At 25.4% G+C, this 23,110-nt stretch overlaps 1 protein-coding gene across 1 annotated transcript; it reads left to right on the top strand.

The window, feature by feature from the left end:
* Positions 1 to 173: 173 nt before the first annotated feature.
* LOC114125054 (phenoloxidase-activating factor 2) lies at positions 174 to 21,445 on the top strand. The gene is made up of 6 exons (XM_027988529.2): positions 174 to 497; positions 10,859 to 11,079; positions 15,118 to 15,414; positions 15,837 to 16,105; positions 19,342 to 19,505; positions 20,968 to 21,445. The coding sequence occupies exons 1-6, from the start codon at positions 459 to 461 to the stop codon at positions 21,178 to 21,180; spliced, it is 1,203 nt and encodes a 400-aa protein (XP_027844330.1). The 5' UTR covers positions 174 to 458; the 3' UTR covers positions 21,181 to 21,445.
* Positions 21,446 to 23,110: the final 1,665 nt, after the last annotated feature.

Here is a 23,110-nt window from a genome sequence, read left to right as displayed (position 1 = left end):
ATTATAATATAGGTACGTTCTGCGGGCGCCGGTTTGTCGACCAGAGGGGGGTGGGCGATCGGCGGCGCGCGCACTGCGTCCCCCGAAACGCCGCCATACGAGGACCGGACCGCCGCCGCCATCACCGGTTTTCCGCGGTTTTCGCGTGCACTGTACACACTCGCGACCGTCCGCGTCCATCACACCCGTTCAGCCGCGCGTTCCCGTAGGACGGCACCGCGCCCCACTCCATCCCTCAGACAGTAGCCGTCGCGCCGCAGTGACGGTGTTTTTCTCCGTCGACGTTAAATTTAAATCGTTTTCACATTTCTCCCGATCCGGTGGCGATCTATTTTACTCTGTTCGTCCGTCGAGTTTGCGTCGTCGTGCTGCAGATTGGCTGGCGAGTACTCCGTCCGACAGGCGCGCCGAACATTTCCCAATAGAGGATATCGCGACGTCGTTCCGGTGGACACAACATGTCGGGCCCGACCCTCAAGAGACTTTCGGCGCAGCCGGTGAGTGATGACGATATGACGTAGTCGTATATAATATAAGTACCTAACGAGGGACGGTTGTATCGAATTGTGTGCAGACCGAATAGGTATTTAGAACGAATGGATCGTAAATTTATACGTAAACATACCGTCTGTACGGTCGTTGGTCGTAGTTTTCGGTAAAACTGTAAAACCGGTTGTTGCAGTTTTCAGTGCTTTAACGAGCTCTGCAATCGCGATTGCGGGTGGGCGATTGTGCGGCTCTGTGCTTCAGTCCCGCAGGGACCTTGTATAGCGAATTATTGTTGAATATTGGCGTATTTCGAATTTTTACGGTAATGCCGACTTGATTTCAACTATTCGATTTAAATTTAGTGAAAAACGCGAGTACTTAATGTTGTTGTGTGTGAGGTCAAGAAAAAAAGAAATGGATTATGATGGAAATGATAGCGCTTATCGCGCTTACCGCTGACTAGGGAGCTAAAATTCGATAAGAAATTCGCATTTTACTGAATAAATACAAAATTGTCTGCATTTTGCACTTTAAGGTTTGAAGTTTTATAGGTATACCATAACTGCGAAGGCAGCATAAAACTTTCGCATTTCACCAAGCGAATTTGACTATACAATGCATGCCATTTTAAGAGCTGTTTACTAAACATTTCATAAAAATGTGCATACTATTCGTTTATAGATCGTTATCATATGCTCAAAAAATTGAAAATACCCTAAAACCGTTTAAAAAGTGTATGTCAGTTAGGGGTTTTTAAAAATACGGCTATAAAAAAAAAAAAATGATTTTCAAGTTATCGATTAAGTAACTGTAGAAGTCAAGTGTGTAATCTAAGGATAACCGTAATGCAGGAAACAATACATAAATTAGATGATCAAAATTGTCGTGGATATGATGTCAAATTATAATAAACAATGGATATTAATATTCATAAGTTCTTATAGCTTTCATGTTTTAACATCTATAACAAAATTGTGAAATTTAATAAGCACACGCTGAAATGAAATCTTACTAGTAAAGTACCTAGTTAGTGTAAAATCTAAAAGTGTACTATATTTCCAAGACACTCATTATCTTCAGAGTATTTAAATTGAAAATATTATGGTTAAATGATTTGAATTTCAAGAATATTAATGCAATTAAATCTTTATAAGATCGATATCAAATAGGTATATTATCTGATACTTATATATATCTATAAAGTGATTATTTGTGTTTCGTTTACAATTACTCATAATTAGATATTAATATCTTGTATATTCAACGAAATTTCAAAGTATCCATATTCCATATCTTTATTTAGGCAGGTACCTACTATACATTACAAATTGTAATCACGTTAAATAATATACTCGTATGACATCTGTTTATATAATTTTTACTTTTTAATGCTGGCGCTTAGTTTAGTAGCTTCTATAATATTATTTATAAGGATTAGAATAATATAATAAATTATATTATATTTATACAATTACGATCGTACATCTTATATAAAACTTGAAATAATTTATAACATTTTCCAATCAACTTATCAACATTATAAAACTATAAGAACACTGACAAATAATACTGTTACGATGTGTTATAAATCAAGTTTTATATAGTTACCACTTTTTCGTCTGAATGCGAATACTTATTGCGAAATTATTTTCTAATATTCACAATGTATAGCGCGTGGCATGTGCATCAGACTAAGAAACAAAACCTTATAACGAAGATTATTATATTTAATTACATATGTTTGTACAAGAAAATAATAAATGTATAAAATGCATGTTAAAAAATTAAGTATTTATTATGAACATACTTAATATGAATTAAATTAAATATTGAATGTTTAATGTTTACAATCTGTATAAACAATATTAAAATAATGGCAGTGTGGTATAAATTAAGTAAGTTCAATTAATAATGAATTTTGAAGTCTACTGAATGTTGTGATTGATTTATGTTCTACTGTATGGAACCAACTAAAATTAAAAATACATTAATGTATATTTTACATAAATGTGTTATAAGTATATGTGTACCTATAATACGCGTCTTTCTCAGTTCACATTAACACATTCATAACTATGTAGGTATTCTAGAAAAATAAAAACATTTTACATTAAGTATAAACAGTTTTTATACATTTATAATACCTATTAGTTTTTAAATTTTATTCAGTAAAATTTTATAAATTGTAGATTAGTTTATATCTATAGGTATCTTATAGGTACCTAGTATATTTAAATAATACGTTTATACGATAATCATTAAATAGGTTTGACCTTAATTATAACTTAAAAGTTATAAGTAATAAAATTTAAAATGTCTTAGATTCTGAGCGAAGCGATTAGGTTGTTTAATCATTGTTTTTTTGTTTGACGTCAGTTTTAGTAACAGGCAAAACGCTTCAATATTCAACTTTGAAGGTTTTTATTTAAAAATGTTTGAAATTCAAATTTTGATAAAAGCACGAAAATATACAAATCATTTTGTAATAATAATTAACTACTAACTACGTATTTAAAATTTTTAATTTTCATAGCTAAGGATTGAAAATTTAAAAAAAACACCAAAAATACATAGCGATATTTTTTTTATAAGCGTTCAAAATTTAAATGTATGTTTAATTCATAAAAATCATGAAGATTAAAAATTATTTTATAGTTAAAAATTCATAACATTTTTATTTATTACACTTAAGGCATTGCAATGTATAAGGCAAGTTTTCTTATAATCTTTTTTTTTTTTTCAAGAAATTACAACAATAAAAAAGGGGGTCAAGTGGGTAACGCTGCTGTACAGTAGATATCGAGTGAACAGTGAACATTGGACGTAGAGTATAGGTCACTATTATGGATGTGTTAAATTTGAATGCAATTATAGGTATCATCGTATACAAAAAACAATTCTGAAAGGAGATGATTTGTCAGCCTAGGAGATATTTTCTACTGGGTGGTAAAAAAGGTGATTTATGTTTTCTGAATACCTTAAAATTAAGTCATGTATAGAAAATCCCAGTATAGAAAACTGGTGTAAAATTCAAGTTTATACGACTAGACATTTTTAACTATAACAAAAATCTAAAAATATTATATTATATGATAGTAAAATCGTATTATACTATAGTGAATTTTGAGACGCAAAAATTTAAACTTCAGATAATTTTTTTTTTAATTGGCCAACGCTCAACTTCTTTTTTAATTATTGTAAGAAAAACTTATGGAAAATCTAGTATTAAATTTTCAATTCTTTGCTTTTTAAATAATATTTTTTATACATTTTTAACTAAAAAATAATTTGCATTATTTATGATATTGACGAGTTTTGTCAATATTTTAACTTTAGACACTTATAAAAAATATTGTGCCTATTTATTCTTACAATTTTTGAATCACTGTAAGACTAACTCATGAACAATTTTGTATTAAATTTCTAAGTATTTTGACTTACCCAAAAATATTTTATCGACACTTATAAAAAAACCGAATATTTCAAATACCTATAAATAGCTTTAAAATTATTTTTTTGAAAAATAAATTATATTAAGAAAATGCCTATCTAAATAACTGGTGAACGTTTCAAGTATCTACAACTTATATTTTATGTCTTTATGAATAATAAAAAATATTTAAAATCGTTTGAGGGTAAATGGTTATCGTTACATGATTTCGTAAAAATTTAAAATTCAGACCCTCATAACATTTTTTCCTATAATAACGCTTTGAGTTTTCTCTATGCTTTTTAAAGGAAAACTTAGGGTTAATTTTTTAACCTTAAATGTAAGTATAAAAACTTGATGAATTTTCAACTACAAAATTATTTGAAAATTTTCACAATATTGACATTTATCGTAAAATTTTGAACTTTAAACGTTTATAAAAAAGATTGTGACCAACGAATTTTTGATTTTTTTTTTCAAGTTATTTTGTTGTTGAAAATTCATACAATTTTTGTATTTATTAATAAGGTTTTAAAAAATTCAACACTATAAGTTTTACATTAGTTTTCCTTCAAATAGCTTTAAAGAAAACTCGAAGCCATATTATAGAAATATGTTATGACTGTTATGAGCTTTGAAATTTTAAATTTTTACGAAATTGCGTAACGATAACGATTTATCTTCAAATGATTTATCAATTTTGTTATTATTCAAATGAATAAGTCGTAGATACTTGAAAATTTTACTAGTTATTTAGATTGGCATTTTCTTTACATGGTTTAATTTTCAAAATATTTCGCTTATTTTAATGATATTTATAGGCATTTGAAATATTCGTTTTTAAAAATTACGATTAAATTTTTTTGGCTAAGTCAAAATACTTAAAAATTTAATACACAGTTTCTTGTATTGATTCAAAATTTTTTTTGTGTAAGTAGTTAAGAGTTTAAAATTTAATTCAAGATTTTCCGTAAGTTTGGCTTACAATAGTTATAAAAGAACTTACATTTTGACGTATTTAGGTCATTAAAGCATAAACTACCCTTTTCACCATCCAATTTAAATATGAAATTTAAAACATTTTAAAATTTTGTTATTGCGAGGAGCTACAGTGGCGTAGTATTTTCTATTTATTAAACTTTATACCTATAACTAAAATATAACTTACTATACATTCGAATCTATTAATAATCATTTATTAATATAAAGATAGTACTTTCGAAAAAGTTGGCCGCATCTTGCCTTTATCGCACTTTATAGTACCCGACGGCATATGTCTTATTAATATTTAATTATTACACCACGACTACATAATTTATTATGTTATTATTAATTGTATTAATTAATTTTTATATTTTATACATATTATTTATCGATTAGGTGTTCGGGAAAAATCGTTACGGGCTTACGGACTTTCGGGTAAAATATTATTCTGAAAAAAGTTCATTTGGGAATTTTGATTCGGAAAAAATACCAGCAACCATAAAATTGATATACTGCATAATAAAGTTAATAAACTAAAGTCATAATAACCATAATACATTAACTCATAAATTCGTAACGTTACCTATATCATTTAAAATTATTCTTTAATTATTATATACTACAATATTTGAGTCTCCGTAATCGTAATATTACTCCTTTACTGATGTTAAATGAACGACTGTTGAATTATTTTATAAATAATAACTTCAAATTATAAACGGATTTAATTATTTTGTTTTACATTATAATTTTTATTTGTATAAGTGTATTCTATATAAACATAATTTGTATTTATACTTTATACTAATCGTACTAACAATATTATGTTTGAATGTTTCATAAATTATAGTCATCGATCATAATTGGTCATGACTCATGAATATATTATTTATAATGTAATACCAATTTTAAATTTATACCATAGTACCATACTATAATTATACTATGGTTTTGTATTATTTTATATACAGACAAAAGTTTACTAGTACGATTAATACGAATACATATTGACTCTTACCTGTATAATATGTAACTATACCCACATTCAACATAAAACGGGCCATTTTTTTATATTTTGTATCATTATTATCGATTTCAATAGGTCTTATTTATTACCTATATGTTGTATGTTCATTAATTATTATACCGGTTGGCTATTGGAAAATTATAGGTTTATGACTTATGATAATTTATTTTAGTATATTCACCCGTCTATATACTTTTATTTATTTTTTTCCTTAAAATTAAAATAGTTTTTAGTTATAATATATTAATAAATATTATAATATAGTATTTATTTTTAACAGTAGACAGACAAAAAAATGTAATTCATGTATTAGTTTAAATGGCACATTGAAATACCATTGTTGGTTTTGTTTGTCTAGTAGGTAAACTATTACATAGTGATATAATATTTTTACACCTAATAATTGTAATAACAGTACTAACTGATATTTGAAAAATTTCAAATTTCAAATAATGGTAGGAGTGCTTGGCGCTTGGTGTCTATAACAATAATTAGGAGTATGGAAATATTTGTGATTACATTAGTGCTATGCTAATACTTTCTGGATAATCTAATGATGGTTATAAAAATTGTTAGTTTCTGAAAAATATCATGTTGGTAAGTTTAAGTATTTTCAGGAAATATAATTGAAGATGTTCTTTTTTTGAAATATTAAGTTTAAAAAACTATTAAAATAAAATTTTCTTGAATAGGTAATCGTGTTAAATTAATAAATTTCCGTAATTTCGGTAATGGTTCAATACAAAATTTAAAAATTATTTTTGGCCTTAAAATTTTTATCGTTAAGATGAAATTAGTGCACTATTTGTTTTTTATTTGATCCATGCACAATATAGAAAATTTGAGTTCAGTTTCGGCACAACCAATTTTGTTTTGTTAGCTTTAATATTAAAGTGAATAATTTATCCTATCGATGTGGAGGTTAGAACATTATCAGTAATTTAACCGTTTGATATTTTTTAGATATTTTAATTTTTAAACAAGATATGAGAAATACTATGTAAAACGGTGAAAACATATGCGGGAGTAGAATATCCTCTTATGAAAATTGACATTTTAATAAATTTTAAATTATGAAAATTGTTGTATTTATACTTTGCGTTTTACGATATTTTAATTTCAATTCAAATTATTATAATCGTATTACAATTTATTTATAAGTTATTAGAAAAACCTATTAAAAGTCCGCTGTTCTTCAGGCCCTCTCGCTAAATTTCAAACACTATATACGCTTTTCTAATAATAGAATATTTCTTTCCAAAGAAGTTTGACAAATAGTCAAACACAGTAACGTTTTAGTAAAAGAATCATACCATTATTGGCATTATTTTTTAGTTCCTTCGATATTATAAATTGTCAATTTAGTTGGGTAAAAGCACTTTATTAATAAACAGTTTTCCGTAGAAAACTATTATGCATAATAGTGATTTTTATTTTTCATGCGATCATTTATTTCCGGTAAATAACAATTTTGATTAGCTTAAGGTTTTCAAATACATCATCTATGTTTACCCTGTAGTCTATAAGATACTGAGCGAAACGAGTAATGCATTGATTTTACCATAATGCGAGTTATTTATGTATAATATGATGTGTACACTGAACACGATAAGTATTTGATAAAATTCTTCGATTTTCAACTATGATGTGGTTTCTGGAGAAAAATTGGATCTATATTATATTGTCATCTAATACTCTAGGGGTGATGAAAATGATCAATACTTTTTATAATTAGAAAAACAAACAAAAAAATAAAGAAAATAAGAAATTTTACGCTAAACTAGATTTTGATTTAATTAATTTCTTTATTTTGTCACAATACTCATAATTGAAAATGAATGACGGCGGAAACTTGAAATTTTTATCAAATGTTCATATGTATTATCATTTTTTATAAATGGTATAATTTTATTAATTTTTAACATTTTTTGTGTTATTCAAAGTCTGTTAAAAATGTTGAGATTTTATAATTGTCGATAAAAAATGTATGAATGGGAAAAAATGCTTTAAAATTAAAACAAATTTTTTAACAAGTGGTTCAGTTTCTAATTAAAAAATTTATAGTCACAATATTTTATATAAATATTTAAATTTTGACAAAATTCATAAATATCACAAAAATGCACAATTTTTTGTAGTTTAAAATTTATAAAAACTTTTCTTTTCATGACTAAATTATAGAAATTTAATTTAAATTTCCCCATCAGTATTATTATTTGTTTAGAGCTAATAACTAATAAGTATTTATCGTTATACTACGATCGTTATATTAACGATGTTAATTTTCTTGTTATAATTTAAAAACTTTATTCGTGAGAACTTAAAACTTTTAAAAAACTACAATAGAACTCTAAACAGATTATATATTACACTATGTATTTAAAATTATTTCTTTTTTTTTTTATATAGGTATATATATATATGATATAAAAAAATTGACATTGCCATACGTATTAAATAATTATAAAAACTATTTTTTTTAATGTTTTTAGGATATTGTAGTCTCATCAGTCATCACTAACCAATTTACCGATAGTTACCTCAGTATAATATTTTGTGTATTAAACAGACTTTTTTTTGCCAAATATCAAACTTGATATTAATAGTGTTGCATTATTGCATTAATATTCGATTAAAAAAAACTAATAGTATTCCACTCGGCCATTCAGCATCTAAAATAAAAATGGTCAAGTATTTAATAACAACAAATTATACGGGAAAGTATGTGAAATTAAATTAGTGATATTTTTTTACTGTGTACCTAGTGTGTAAACACGGATTATATGTGAAAAACCTGTATATTATTATTACCTAAATATTGAATTTTAATTTAAAATGGAAAGACAGTCTATTAAAACATGTATTATGAATTGTGTATAGTGTATGTAGGGTACGCAATTGATACTTATTAGGCTATATAATATACGTACAGAAATTACGACGAACAATAAATATTTAATACATTTTTAATTTTAATAAATAAACTGTTTTATTAGAATTTACTTTGTTAGTAAAATTTATTATTTTTGATGATTTGTATTCATGGATAGCTATTAAAATAAAAATGGAAATTAACCAACTACTAATCAGTAGTTTATCATAAATATAATTTGTACACAAAAATCTTTTGTAAAATAAATGTATGTATTGTGGATTGCGCGAAAAATCACTAATGAGCTAATGATTCCTTAAACATGGTTCAGTGACCTGCAGTGATTGGACTTTAAGTGATTTTAGTGATTGTTAATTTTATCAATTGTTCATGTATAATTCGACGCCGGTGAATTTGTTTTTATTATTACTCATTACGTAAAAACTACTGACCTAGTTGGGTACCAAACATTTGTTACGAACATTTACCCATCCCGCCCATACTATGCTTAAACTTCTAATGTGCGTATCGTGAATGTCCAACTTAAAGTAGCTAACAATACTAACATTATTTGACTATTATATATTTATAAACTTGAATATATCAAACTTGATAATTTATATTATTTATAGTGTGATATTTATGTTTCTGTGACTTTCTTCCATTTCGAAATTTGTCATTTTTCATTACAGGTTTATCTTAATTTCTTAAAATGCAAGAAAAAAGTACAGAACTTCTTTAAATAGCTAACTAGTATAGTTTATTAGACATTATTTTATACATAGCTACTATTATCAGTGAACTTTTAATACTTGAATAATATCATACAAATTAAATTTCCTGTTTGACGTTTGTACATAACATAATTTTTCTAAGGTTGAATGGTTATTTACTAATAAATTATTTAATATACTAATCATTAAATTTGTGTGGGTATATATATCTAATGTAATAGTTTATGGTTTATTTATATAGATCATGTAGGTACTTATCATAACCTACAGGATTCAAAAGTGTAGTAATTGCATGGGTTTTATTGGAAAGTGAACGGTGAACGGTATTAACAACTTACTTTAACTCTTGGGTCGTAGTAAAATTTTACATTTGAATGTACCTATATGTATTATTTGAAAATAAATAGTATTGAAAATTATTCTATATACTTACCAAATTAAATATCAAAAGTATAAACATTTATACATTAATATTAAATTTAATATTTTTTTATAGAGGAATAATTTACGTAAAAATAAATTACTTGCTAAATTGGTATTAAATTAAATTATTTTAAATTTATCACTCCACCAGTCAACAGAACTGAAACTAAAAGATTTATGTATAGGTAAAATATTGTACAGTAGGTAATTTGTATTTAACAAAATTTAAAAAAAGTGTTTCTGTTAAAAAATAATTATTATAAACATACAATACAACAATAATCAATACCTATATGTAAAAAATTAATACTTACAAATAACAATAATAACATAATTATGCTATTAGTTGTTTTGGCCTTGAAAATCACGGAATGTGATGTTAGAAATGATTATATATACCCGTGTATGTATATTTTTTAGATGAATTACTAAGCATAAATAATAATAATAATAATAATAATAATATTAATAATCGTGTTTTGTATTTAGAAATTCCCAAGCGTAGGTAGGTACAGATTGTTTTTAAGATGTAGGTACTTGATGTATGATATATTGATGTATAAAAAACATAAATTATCGATTATAATTCGTCAGAAACTTGAAATTTCCAACAAATATTTATCAAGTATTATCATTTTATATGCATGGTATTATTTTCAAAATATTTTGACTTATTTGCTATTTGCATAAATTGAAATTTTTTATTTATTTTTTTAATCATGTAAATTAAAAAAATATATAACAGTTGCAGTAATAAATTATGCATCATGATTACCTAATGTATTTATATACAGAGAAATATACTTGTTACTTAGTGCAAACTAAATTCTAAAAGAGTATTTTGGTTTGGTGCTTAATAATTAATAAATAATAATAATATATTTGTTTCTTGTTTGTAGTTATCTGTTTTGTTGTTTGTCACGTTGTTGTTTCAAGTGACAATGACTACAGTATCTGGCCAAGAAGACATTCCAGCAGCAGACATTGATAAAGTGATTTCGGAAGTATTTCCATCACCACCACCTTCACAGCCACCATCGGATCAATGTATATGCGTACCATATTATTTGTGTAGAAACAAGACCATCAATACAGATGGAGAAGGATTAATAGATATTAGGTAGGTCTTATCATTTTATAACTATACGTTTATTATGACTAGAGTAACTAAAATATTTATTATAATTTATAAATTATAAAATTAAAATTATCAAATGAAAAAAAGCGGATAATAAGTGGATACCGCTCTGCTGTACATTAGGTGCCGTGTGGATCACTATTATATATTTTAGGAGTGTTAATATTGAGTCTAATGATAGTTATCATTGTATATGAAAAACGATTCTGAACGAAGATGATTTGTCAGCCTAGGATATAATTTCCAGTGGTTGGTATAAAAGGTGGTTTATGTTTTAATGGCCTGAATACATCAAAATTTAAGTTCTTTTTTAATTATTGTAAGCTAAACTTATGAAAAATCTTGTATTCAATTTTCAACTCTTAGCTACTTATGCAAAATTTTTTATGAATTATACCTACAAAATATTCATGATTTTGACGAATTTTTGTCAATATTTGAACTTCAAATGCTAATAAAAAAAAAAAATGTGCCTATGTATTCTTATAATTTTTAAATCACTATAAGATTAACTTATGAGAAACTTTTGTATTAAATTTTCAAGTATTTTTATTGGGTCAAAAAATTTTTTTCAGAAAATTTCAGTTGTCAAAAAAAGGCAAATTATTTTAAAAATTAAATAATGTTAAGAAAATGCCAATCTAAATAACTGGTGAAATTTTCCAGTATCTATGACTTATATTTTTTGAATAATAACAAATATTTAAAATCGTTAGAGGATAAATCGTTATCGTTACGCTATTTTGTAAAAATTTAAAATTCAAACGCACTTAAAAATTTTTCCTATAATGATGCTTCGAGTTTTTACTATAACTACTTGAAGGAAAACTTAGAGAAAGCATAGTGTAGTATTTTTAATCCTTAGTTATAAACACAAAATATTTTATGATTTTTCAACTTCAAAATTACTTACAAATGTTCGCGTTTTCGATAGATTTCGTAAATATTTGAAGTATAAACGTTTATAAAACAAAAATTGTGACGAACGATTTTTAATGTTTTTTAGCTACAATAAGAACAACTCATAAGGAACCTAGTATTAAATTTTCAAAATTTTTTGGTCATCCAACATTTTTTTATCGACACTTCAAAAAAAAATGTTTTGAAAATTGAACTGTATATAGATAACACTAACATAAACATTTGGTGAAAATTTCAAGTATTTACTGTAATTAGTTTTTGAATTACAATCATATAAAAAAATCGATTTGGTCAAAAGCTGGTTTTGCGTACAAATTCCCGTTTTCCGTCATTTTTTTTTTGTTTTTCTTGATTTTTTTGAAAACTGTTGGAAAATGTTTACTTTTTACCTCTATAATGCACCAAGGATATTCACTTTACCATCGGAAACCAACCCCGAAGTTTGAAATTGAAGCATTATTTCGACTACTTATGCTGTACACAGACACAAAAACAAAAAAAACACACACCATTGTAAAATCAATACATTCATCACTCCGTTCAGAATCTGAAAAGCAGAAGTCGGTCTAAAGTAAAGCTAATGATTAATTTAAATCTATATTTTCTAAAGTTTCATATAATAAATAGATTGATTGCTATGACGAACTAAAGTACATAAGTATATACTTTCATTGAAAAAAAAAATGTTCTCGAGCATGACAGTGTGGTACATGAAGTATATTGTATAAGTGAAAAATGCATGCTATACAAAGTAAAAAAATAATATTATATAATATTAAAATGAATAACGATTAAATGATTTTTATTTTTGGAATGCACTTCAACCATACATGACTATTACGTGAGTACTCTTTATAATTCCTAATGGTTGGTATAGAATTTGTACCCTCCTAAGTGTTGTGTATTTATTTATTCATTAACGTATAAGGTAATAAAGTATAATCATTTATTATAAAAACTAAATAGTATTACAATACTGGTGTAAGTCGATATTGGTATTTGGAATCCATCAATGGCGGCTTGATGTGGGCAAAGTGAATATAATTATAACGGAAATTTGGTCGGGGAGTAGATCAGAAAGGTTGTATATTAGAAATTGGTTTTCTAAAGAGAAAAGTCCTTTACTATAGTATTTTTTTTGTATGTAAAAAAAAAATATATATAAATATGTATGTACGTAAAATAGTGATTGAATCTAGCTATCAGTCACCTATTGTAAATCGATGCCTGGTTAGGCAATCCATCTTATGGCGGATTGGATGGTTTGTCCTGTCGTTTGCTTTATTTTTATGTACTTATAAAAAGTAGGTTAAAATCGAATAACGTGTTTGATTGTCTGCAGTCAGTCATCAGGTGAAAATCGATTTACATGTGACTAATAAACAACCTAGGTTGTTTCTTTACAACTTAAATTAAGTTTCTTACTTGGAAATTTGACAGCATTGGATCATGGACAATGCTGTGTGAAATATTAGTGGAAAATAGTAAGAGAAGGGTGTGAATATACTTTTTATAGTAGTAAAAAGGCTTCAATATTCTACTTCAATATATATTTTGATAGAAAAATGGATCTAGTAGTCAGCTGAGATGATCAAAAGTAAAAATTGATTATTACGCAAAATCAAATTTTTACAAAATTGACTTTGTTAAATTTGTTGTAATTCAAAAAAAAATAACCGTATATATTTGATATGTGCTGCACCAAATGTTAATATTGGCATTTACAACAAATGGAATTCTTTAATAATACTGTTGACCTTTTTTGAACTATAATTAGAATTTCTTCACTATTTTAGTAAAAAAACATCGACGTGGGGCCCTAGATAATACTTTTATCTTTAAATGTTTTAATAAGTAATTTGAGTCTATAGTATTAAAAATAACAGAGTAATTAAGTAAAATAGATTAATGTAAAATGTGTAATGTTATATGCGTTAGTAAGAGGGAGATAACTAAGTACATACGTGTATTTATTATAAAAAATTATAACTTGAAAAATATTTTTAATTTTGTAGTGATTGTTGTGCGGGACTATTACGATAATAATTATTTAAACTACTGCATAACACGTACAAATATTCATTAACCTATATTCTAGGACCTAGGTCAATGAGAAAGTTGATTTTTAAATAATTTTTACATTAAAAAAAATAAGACTGAAGTATCCAAAATTAAAAAATTTTGATAAATCAAAATAAGAAATGTTTGAAATTTAACACAATCTCAATTATCAAAAGAAGTTGGAAAGTATATGTACCACTCTGTTATTATAATTGTCGAGTTGATTACAATAGAAATATTAAATTTGAATTTAATAATAACTCATTGTATAGAAAAATGAAAAATGATTCTGAACTAAAGTGGTATATCAGCCTTTTTTAACTACTTATTGTGTATATTATACTCGTATTACAAAAAAAAAAAAAAAAAATTATAAACAAATGATTGTAAATTATATTTGTCGTTTCGTTCTAAAATATTATACCATATTATTATTTCAATATTGCTTTAAATCTAAATTTAATCCTATATTGCCATATAAACTAAGTTAAATATAACAAAAATCTCAAATTATTTGATGGTAAATGGTTATTTTCCGCGTGAACTTCATTTGGTAGTATTTGGTATGATTTGGTAAAATTTTAAACTTTAGATTAAATGTTTTTAATTGGTCAACGCTTAACTTTTTTTATAATTATTGTAATTATTGTAAGCTAAACTTATAGAAAATATTGTGTTAAATTTTCAATCCTTAGCTACTAATACAAAATAATTTTCAAACATTCATGATTTTGACAAATTTTCGTCAATATTTGAACTTTAATTGCTAATAAAAAACAGTTGTGCCTTTATATTCTTATAGTTTTTGAATCACTATAAGAATAACTCATGAAAAATTTTGTATTTTAATTTAGCCAAAAAATTTCATCAATATTTATAAAAAAAAAGCTAGAAATAAAAAAAACAAATAAAAACGAATATTTCCCATTATTAAGCCTTAAAAATTAAAATAAGCGGAATATTTTGAAAAATAATCTATTCTCTTCTTTATATTAGTTATAAACTCATAAATAATCATATTTATATTTTTATCTATAGATTTAAAGAAGGTCCATGTCCTGACTACTTGAAAGTGTGCTGCTACGACCCCATGAAATCGTCAGAAATTACAAATACAGCTTACAAGGAGAAGCGTACGATCTGTGGCCATCGGAACCCTGCTGGCGTAGGATTCAGAATAACAGGAAACTCCCATAACGAAGCACAATTCGGCGAGTTCCCCTGGATGGTAGCGATTCTTAAAGAAAATGCATACAACCATTCGCAAACTTACTTGTGCGGTGGTTCATTGATTCACCCACAAGTCGTGTTGACTGCAGTCCATTGCATACACGGGTAAAATTTTAATCAATTATTATTATTTATTGTTGCATTTAATAAGTTCTACTATAACTTTTAAATACAATATTATATTAGATATATTTTTTCTAACATACAACCAAAAATCATCATAATTGTTTACAAGATTTTCTATCATTAATTACCATTAATTAAACCTTTACAAAATAAATCTTTAATGAATATTCCGAAAATAATGTTTTACAGAGAATAACATTCTGGTTTTTATTTATTTTTTTAAATATGGTGAATAGGTATATGATAAATTGTGTAAAATTAATTATTCTAATGATTCATTTTATAATAGATGTAATATCACGATACCTATAATATTATTATATTAACATTATGTACAATTGAATAATACCAATAGGTGATAATTAAAAGAACTTTTTATCTTTTTATTTTTCCCACCAAAGCAAAGATACGAACGATTTAATAATTCGCGCTGGTGAATGGGATTCGCAAACGGAAAATGAACTGTTACCGTCACAAGACGGTCAGGTTTTGAAAATAATCAAACACGAACAATACTATGGAGGTGCACTTTACAACGATGTGGCACTGATCATTGTAAACCAGCCATTCTTACTCAGAGAAAATGTGGGCACTCTTTGTTTGCCAAGTCAGAATTACATGTTCTCTAAAGAAAGATGTCATGCTAGTGGCTGGGGCAAAAATATATTCGGTAAGTGTGATAAAATTTAGTTTTTTGATCTGTTAAATATTATTACAGTAATTGTAATAATTATTATTAGCATATGTTTGATCATAATAACTGTATAATTATTATTATATTTGCATAATTTTGTAAAAGTGCTGTAATATCTGCGAAAAATGTTTACGCTAGTGTGAGAATCGACATTACATCTGAAATACTGAAACTAAAAAATTAAAACAATATACAAATACAATTATTTTTTATATATATTTGAACAAAATTACATACCTATTTTAAAACGATGAATAACGATGTTAATCATTTTGTTATAAATAAATAACATTTTTGATTTATTTTATGACATTATCTATTTATATTATGAACCTATTTCTTCTGGTTTAGTATTTTTATAGAAAGAAGTAATTAAATTTGGAATTATATAAGTTAAATAAGTATTAATAATGTGATAATTGTAATAAAAGTGATATTTTTGGAAAAAATTGGTAAAATAAATTATTTTAATAGGTAATATCAAAAAACATAACATTACATCATGAAGTATACTTAGTGATGTAGACTGACGGTCTGTCTTCGCTCAGAATCATTTTCGTATACAATGATATTATATCATTGAATTTAAATTTAACACACATATAAACTATTCCACTCAACACTTTATACAACAGAGCAGTAGGTATCTATACTTACATAAATTGTTTTATACTTCAACCATATTAACTTTAGTAACTACAAAGTGAAAACATTCCTTTTGATTATTTTTAACAAATCAAATAAAAAATGATAAAATACATATGATATAGTTCGTCTCACAACTTATGAGCCCTTATAAAAAGTATGAACAAATTTTTAACAAATTTCTACTACAAAATGGTAGTTTGTAATTTTCGTTATTTTGAGAAATTTTGTAAAAATTTAAAGTTTAAATTTATAAAATAAAAATATTGTACACGTGTATTTTTAATATAATATAAGAATAACTTATATGGGGTTTTCAATTTTTATTAATTTTGACCCATATTTTTTTTTTATTAATATTTATTGAAAAATAAATATTAAATATTTTAGCTTTTAAACTTATTATGGATATTCAATATAATAATAATTTTAAAAATATTTAAATATTATGTTTTCTTATAACCCTCTTCTCACAACTACTTAATCACTAAGTGCACTTATTATTTAACGTGAAAAAAATTAACGAGTCCATAGGGGAAACGTCAAATTATTGGTACCCAATTTAAATAAGGGTTCGTAATACTGTACTAAAAAGATCACTGTAGGTTATTGGTCTAAAATTACCACAGTAAGCAATAATTTAATGTAAGTTCATATTATACAATTTGCCATTTGTGCAAAAAAAAAAAAAATGATTTTTGTTCCAATTTTTAAAAGTAAAGTTTTTCGCAGATATTGTTGTACCTATAGATAAAATTTATGATCAATGTAATTTATAATCGCTTAAAAGAATGTCACTTAAAAATAATTACTATATAATAACACGTGTATAATGTATTAACTAAACATAAAAAACACAATAAGAGGTGTTCTCATAATGCATTCATCGTAAATGGTGGAATGATTTTAGTGCTTAAATATTTAAAAAACATTACTCGAGACATTTTGTACAACTTATATTGTTATAGTTTTTGGTTTTTGAATGTTAAAGCCTTTTGATAAAATATTTTTAGATTTCACATTATACAAATTTTTGATTACAAATATAATATTATTGCATAATTGAGCATAAACACTATTAATTATAGTAATTACATTTGTGTAAGACGTAAAGAGCTAATTTATTTTTCAAGTATAATAATTTTCTAAGTAGCTTGAAACTTTGCAGCACAAAAATTGAACGATGATTCTGAATAAATTTCCTAATTTCCATTCGTTCACACAATTTTATTGGCACGAAAAACATTTCTCAATCATTTACGATCGTTGTATACGATCTCGTCATCTGCAGTATAATATTTTTTATATATTTTTAAGTTATAGAAAAAAAAACCACAAAAAAGACCTATTAAAAAAAAATCCAAATGTTACACAGTTAATTTTTTAGAATTTCTGTCTTACTTATTTGTTATTATTAGACCGATATTATACTTGTTTCTAGTTCCCATACATATATCAGTTACTTGTAGGAAAACCTATAATAAAGTTTATTAAATTAAATTATTTCCGTGGTTTTTTTTTAATTTGGTCTTTTTATGATTTTTTTCCTTGGTTTTTTTCAGTTACCAATTTTAACAAATCAATACATTTTAATTTATAGAATTATCGGTATATGTAGTAACAGATAAGGGATAAGGGTTTCATCTGGATGGGCCAACCTAGGTAAGTTCCTACATTAGAGATAACAGGTAAAAATATACATATTTAAGTTCCAATAAGGCGATTTAATAGACATAAAATAGGTAGGTACCTACTTCTTAGTCTAAAGATATTGTAAATAATATTTATAGAATAGATAATACGTTTATTATTTCATATAAACTTTCTGAATATTAAATTCTTATAGACTTTGACAATTTTATATTAGTACACTGCTATGTATAATTATAGTAATAAATAATAATAATATAGATATACTAAATATATTTCATAGGTATTTAATTTTTTTTATATTCCAATATTGTTTAATATATGTAGTATTCATAATACTTATAGTAAAACTTTCTCAATTATTTCCGCTTAAAAATTTAAATTGAAAAAACTTCAAGGATCGGTTTATTAATCTGTTGATTTTTTCGCAATACAAGTATTCATGTTAGAGCGAAGAGAATTTGATGTTTAACGTTTTGGACACATTTCAGTGTTTATATACACGAAATTCACTTTTCTCACAATTTACATGAATATTTTCCGAAAAAATCAATAGCAATCAGATGTTATGAATTGTGAAATAAATAAATCAACATATCTGTTTTGTGGGAACTTAACTGTGTAAACTATTTTATCATTATGTTGGAACTTACTACAAATAAATTGCAATGCCTCTATATAAACGTTGACTTTAGTGTAAAATCTTGGTAAACCCTTATGGTGAACTCAGCTGATATTAGATTATCTATTTACAACAATAGCGATGTAGCATAGTAGTGATTAGTATTAAAGTGGTAAATATTTATTTGGATGAGATTTAAATATAAAATAACTATTAAATTGATATTAAATTAAAATTAGGTATTATATACGTATAGTTAATTATTTTTAAATATTTATTTTCGATTCGTCATTAGGTAAAGCCGGCGAATATCAAGTCATTTTGAAAAGCATAGATTTGCCGATCGTACCACGTAGTCCGTGCTTGGATCTCTTAAGAAAGACCAGGTTGGGCCCTAATTACAAATTGCACGAGAGTTTCATTTGTGCTGGCGGAGAAATAGGCAAAGATACTTGCCAAGTAAGTGTTTCCTAACATAGAAGTATATACTAGGTGATTTTTTTATCGTTGAACACTTTGTATAAACTTTGTATGCAAAGTGTTCAACGATAAAAAAATCACCCTGTATATATTATAATACTATCTACCAACTGTTATAAGTTATAACCCTTGTTTTGATATTTAATATGTATAATTTATTAATATTTTATCGTCTAAAGTGAAAAATATTTTAAAAATTAAAAATGTTAGATAAGTAGGTTATGTTAGGTTTAATTGTTGGTAAGTACACCTGTTTACTTCTTAGTTATTACTCTTCAATATCTCTTTTTATTCACATTGAAAAACGCATTAAAATTATTGGTTTTCAGTTATTATTCATTTTTTTTTTTTGTAATCAAACAAACTATTTAATTATGACAGAGATCTTAAATCTACTTAGGTATTACAGGTTGAGTATTAATTAGATTAAGATTTTTAATATGTTAAAAGTGTAAAAAGTGTGGTTGTCTGATCTCAAGTTTTTTTCATATATTTTTTTTTAATAATCAGTTGGTTTTCATTGTATCTACATATTTATTATTATTAAGTTTTATTTATTTTATTCCTCTTATACTACTAGCCATATGTATTATTTTAGTATTTTACTACGTTATAGTCACTGAAACAAAATATATTAAAGTACACAATACAAAAGACAATATTTGTTTTATAAATTTATGTATGTATATATTAAATGTCTACATGTGCATAGTACATGTATTTATATTTTTAATATCAAAAAAAGCTATTTAAGTTTCAAAAAATAAAAATAATGGGTTTTAAAACAATTACTTTAAAATTGCAATTCATCTTACAATGTCATTAAAATGTTCTTCATCAAACCATTAAAAAGCCAATATGTTTAAAATATTTTATTTTTTTTTTCTATTATTTTACCAACCTAATTCATGCGAATAAAATCCTTAAATACCTACTTAAAACATGATTACGAATAGAATTAAATATAGGTTATATTAAAAAATATATTGCAGAGACACTTAAAAAGTACAAAAACAACTATGATAAAAATATAAAATAGATAAATAATAAAAAAAAATAATAATCAACACACCTCACATTACAAAACGCGGTTTACAGCCATTTTGTGTTCTATTTAATAGTTAACGCCCTATTGTCCTAATTAATATTTAAAATTTATTATTTTATGTCTGAAATAATAAAAGTATTACTCACAAATTAAAATATGAAAATGAAACATTAAACATGTTACCTTTAAGATTTAATATTTTGATAATACAAATTAGGTATGGTTATTACTTATTATATTTATATTATTATCAAATATTTTCAAGTTCATTTGCAATGTAGGTACATTCCCAACTTATAATATATAATATTATAATTTATCATAATTATAATATGATAAGTATAATGTCTAATCTATTATTTATAAATTTATTTTATATTATAATATTTACAGGGTGATGGCGGTAGTCCTTTGGCGTGTCCACTCGATAATAATCCCGATCAGTATCAACAGGCCGGAATCGTAGCGTGGGGAATCGGATGCGGCGACGAGACACCCGGCGTATACGTGGACGTGGCTAGGTTTAGACACTGGATCGATGATCAAATGGCTAGGGAGAATTTTGACACGAGCTTCTACGATCCATACTTCATTCCGGAGAATTAAATTTTCATTTTTCTCTACGTCTCTCTCCTTTAGAGACACTCGTTTACCATCCCACTCACTGACTCTCTGACTCTCTATCTCGACTCTTAATATTTTTCTCTGCCGTCACGCAACCCGTTGAATGAAGTTAAGATTGACTAGGTTAAGGTACAATCGTATTGGAGTATCTTATAGTGTCAAGTGTATTTATCATTATCATTAATTATTATTATTATTATTATTATTACTTATTACTATCGAACAATAAATGTCGTATGAGTTGTGATTCACGCGTGATCTATTTGAAATTTTTGTTTGTACCTTATTGTACAGTTGTAGATACCTTATTTTTGGAAATAAACAACAGCAAAAAAAAACCCCCATACACTATATTATTGACAACTTATTTTAAATATGACCTTTCAAATAGTCAAACATGAAACATATAATTAGAATACTTCATCGCATGGTTCTGCAGTTTTAATAGGCCTCATTCATTTGTTATAGGAGTATGATATAAGCATTTTTAATACATCGCACAATACTGATAACGTTATATGGTCTTTATAACTTTATTCGTCAGACGTTGATATGATCAGGTCTGATCTTTGGAAAATATTATAGTTTTATAATACAATAATAAATTATATTATTTCTATTGAGTTAAAATAAATACTATACATAGTACTTAGGGTTGCATATCATTTAAATTTATAACATATTCATATTTAATTATTACACTTATGTGAAATAACGTTTGAACTTTAAACTAAAAACTACCCACACGCTAAAATTATATTGTAAGGTTTAGTCTAAATATGAAGTTATAAATACTAAATTACTCTTTGATTCTATATTGTACTAGGTACTCAACGTTTATGTTATAACTTATAAGAAACTATTCAATATTAAAAATAATAGTATCGATAACTATATTTTTTTTATATTTTAAATTCTGGTTTTAAAGTTATTTAGCCATAAGTAGAAAAATTGCACTGTGTTTAAATTATTTCTTTATTTACTATTTTTTTTTATTATTATTTTAAGTATAATTTTGATTGTTATAACAAAATAATATATTAATAGAAAATCTGTTCAAATGAAAATAATTATCTAATTTTTTTTTTTTTTTAATTTTTGATCAACTTATTTTCCTGGTACACTATAAACTCAGCTTTATTGTATAAAGTCATCTTAATGTCTACATCTATATTTTACATTTAAAACAAAAAAAATGTACAAAATAATTGGCCAATAACTAAAAATAATTAAATCCTTAAAAATAAATAAAATAAACTAAATTTTGTAATAATATATACATTTAGCTTAAATAATACCTTGGCCTTTCAAATTCATTTTAAATACATCTCTTTATATTTACTTATACAATAACGATATACCTACCTCAAAAAGATTGACAACACTTCAGCTTTAATAATAGTAGATAATTATTCTTTATTTCTTTAATCTGTATCAAGGATTTTCATAGATTTGAGCTTTACTAAGAATAATATAAAATTAATCTGTGTTTGGTTATTACAAAAACTTGCAAAATTTAATTTAATTATTTTTACTAATTAATAATTATTTTAAAAGATTTAATATATCTTCTTTATTAAATCCAAAAAATAAAGTAAATTTTGGTATTTTTTCTTTTTAACTTTTAGAAAACATATTGCTTTGTTTGTATTGATATTTGATAGTTAATATTAATTTTAGTAATTTTAGTGATTTTATCAAAATGTGTTTTTTTTGGTGTGCGTGTACTGTATAAGTTGTAAAAATAATGCTTCAATTTAAAATTTTAGGGGTGGTTTCCGGTGACAAATTTAATATCCTTGGTGCGTTATAGAGATTAAAAGTAAGAAGCTAACATCGGTATAAAAAATCGGGAAAACCACAAAAAAGTGACGGAAAATGGGAATTTTTTACACAAAATCGGTTTTTGACA

Source organism: Aphis gossypii, chromosome X (genome assembly GCF_020184175.1).
Source record: "Aphis gossypii isolate Hap1 chromosome X, ASM2018417v2, whole genome shotgun sequence".
Lineage (NCBI taxonomy): Eukaryota > Metazoa > Arthropoda > Insecta > Hemiptera > Aphididae > Aphis > Aphis gossypii.
Note: the sequence above shows the minus strand (reverse complement) of the source record. Positions and strands in the feature narration are given on the sequence as shown.

Bases quoted from the DNA above. Each gene is read 5' to 3' on its own strand.
- LOC114125054 (XM_027988529.2), top strand. From the start codon at position 459: ATGTCGGGCCCGACCCTCAAGAGACTTTCGGCGCAGCCG. The intron at 11,080-15,117 runs GTAGGTCTTATC...TTTTATCTATAG, and splicing joins GAAGGATTAATAGATATTAG to ATTTAAAGAAGGTCCATGTC. The intron at 16,106-19,341 runs GTAAGTGTGATA...ATTCGTCATTAG, and splicing joins CTGGGGCAAAAATATATTCG to GTAAAGCCGGCGAATATCAA.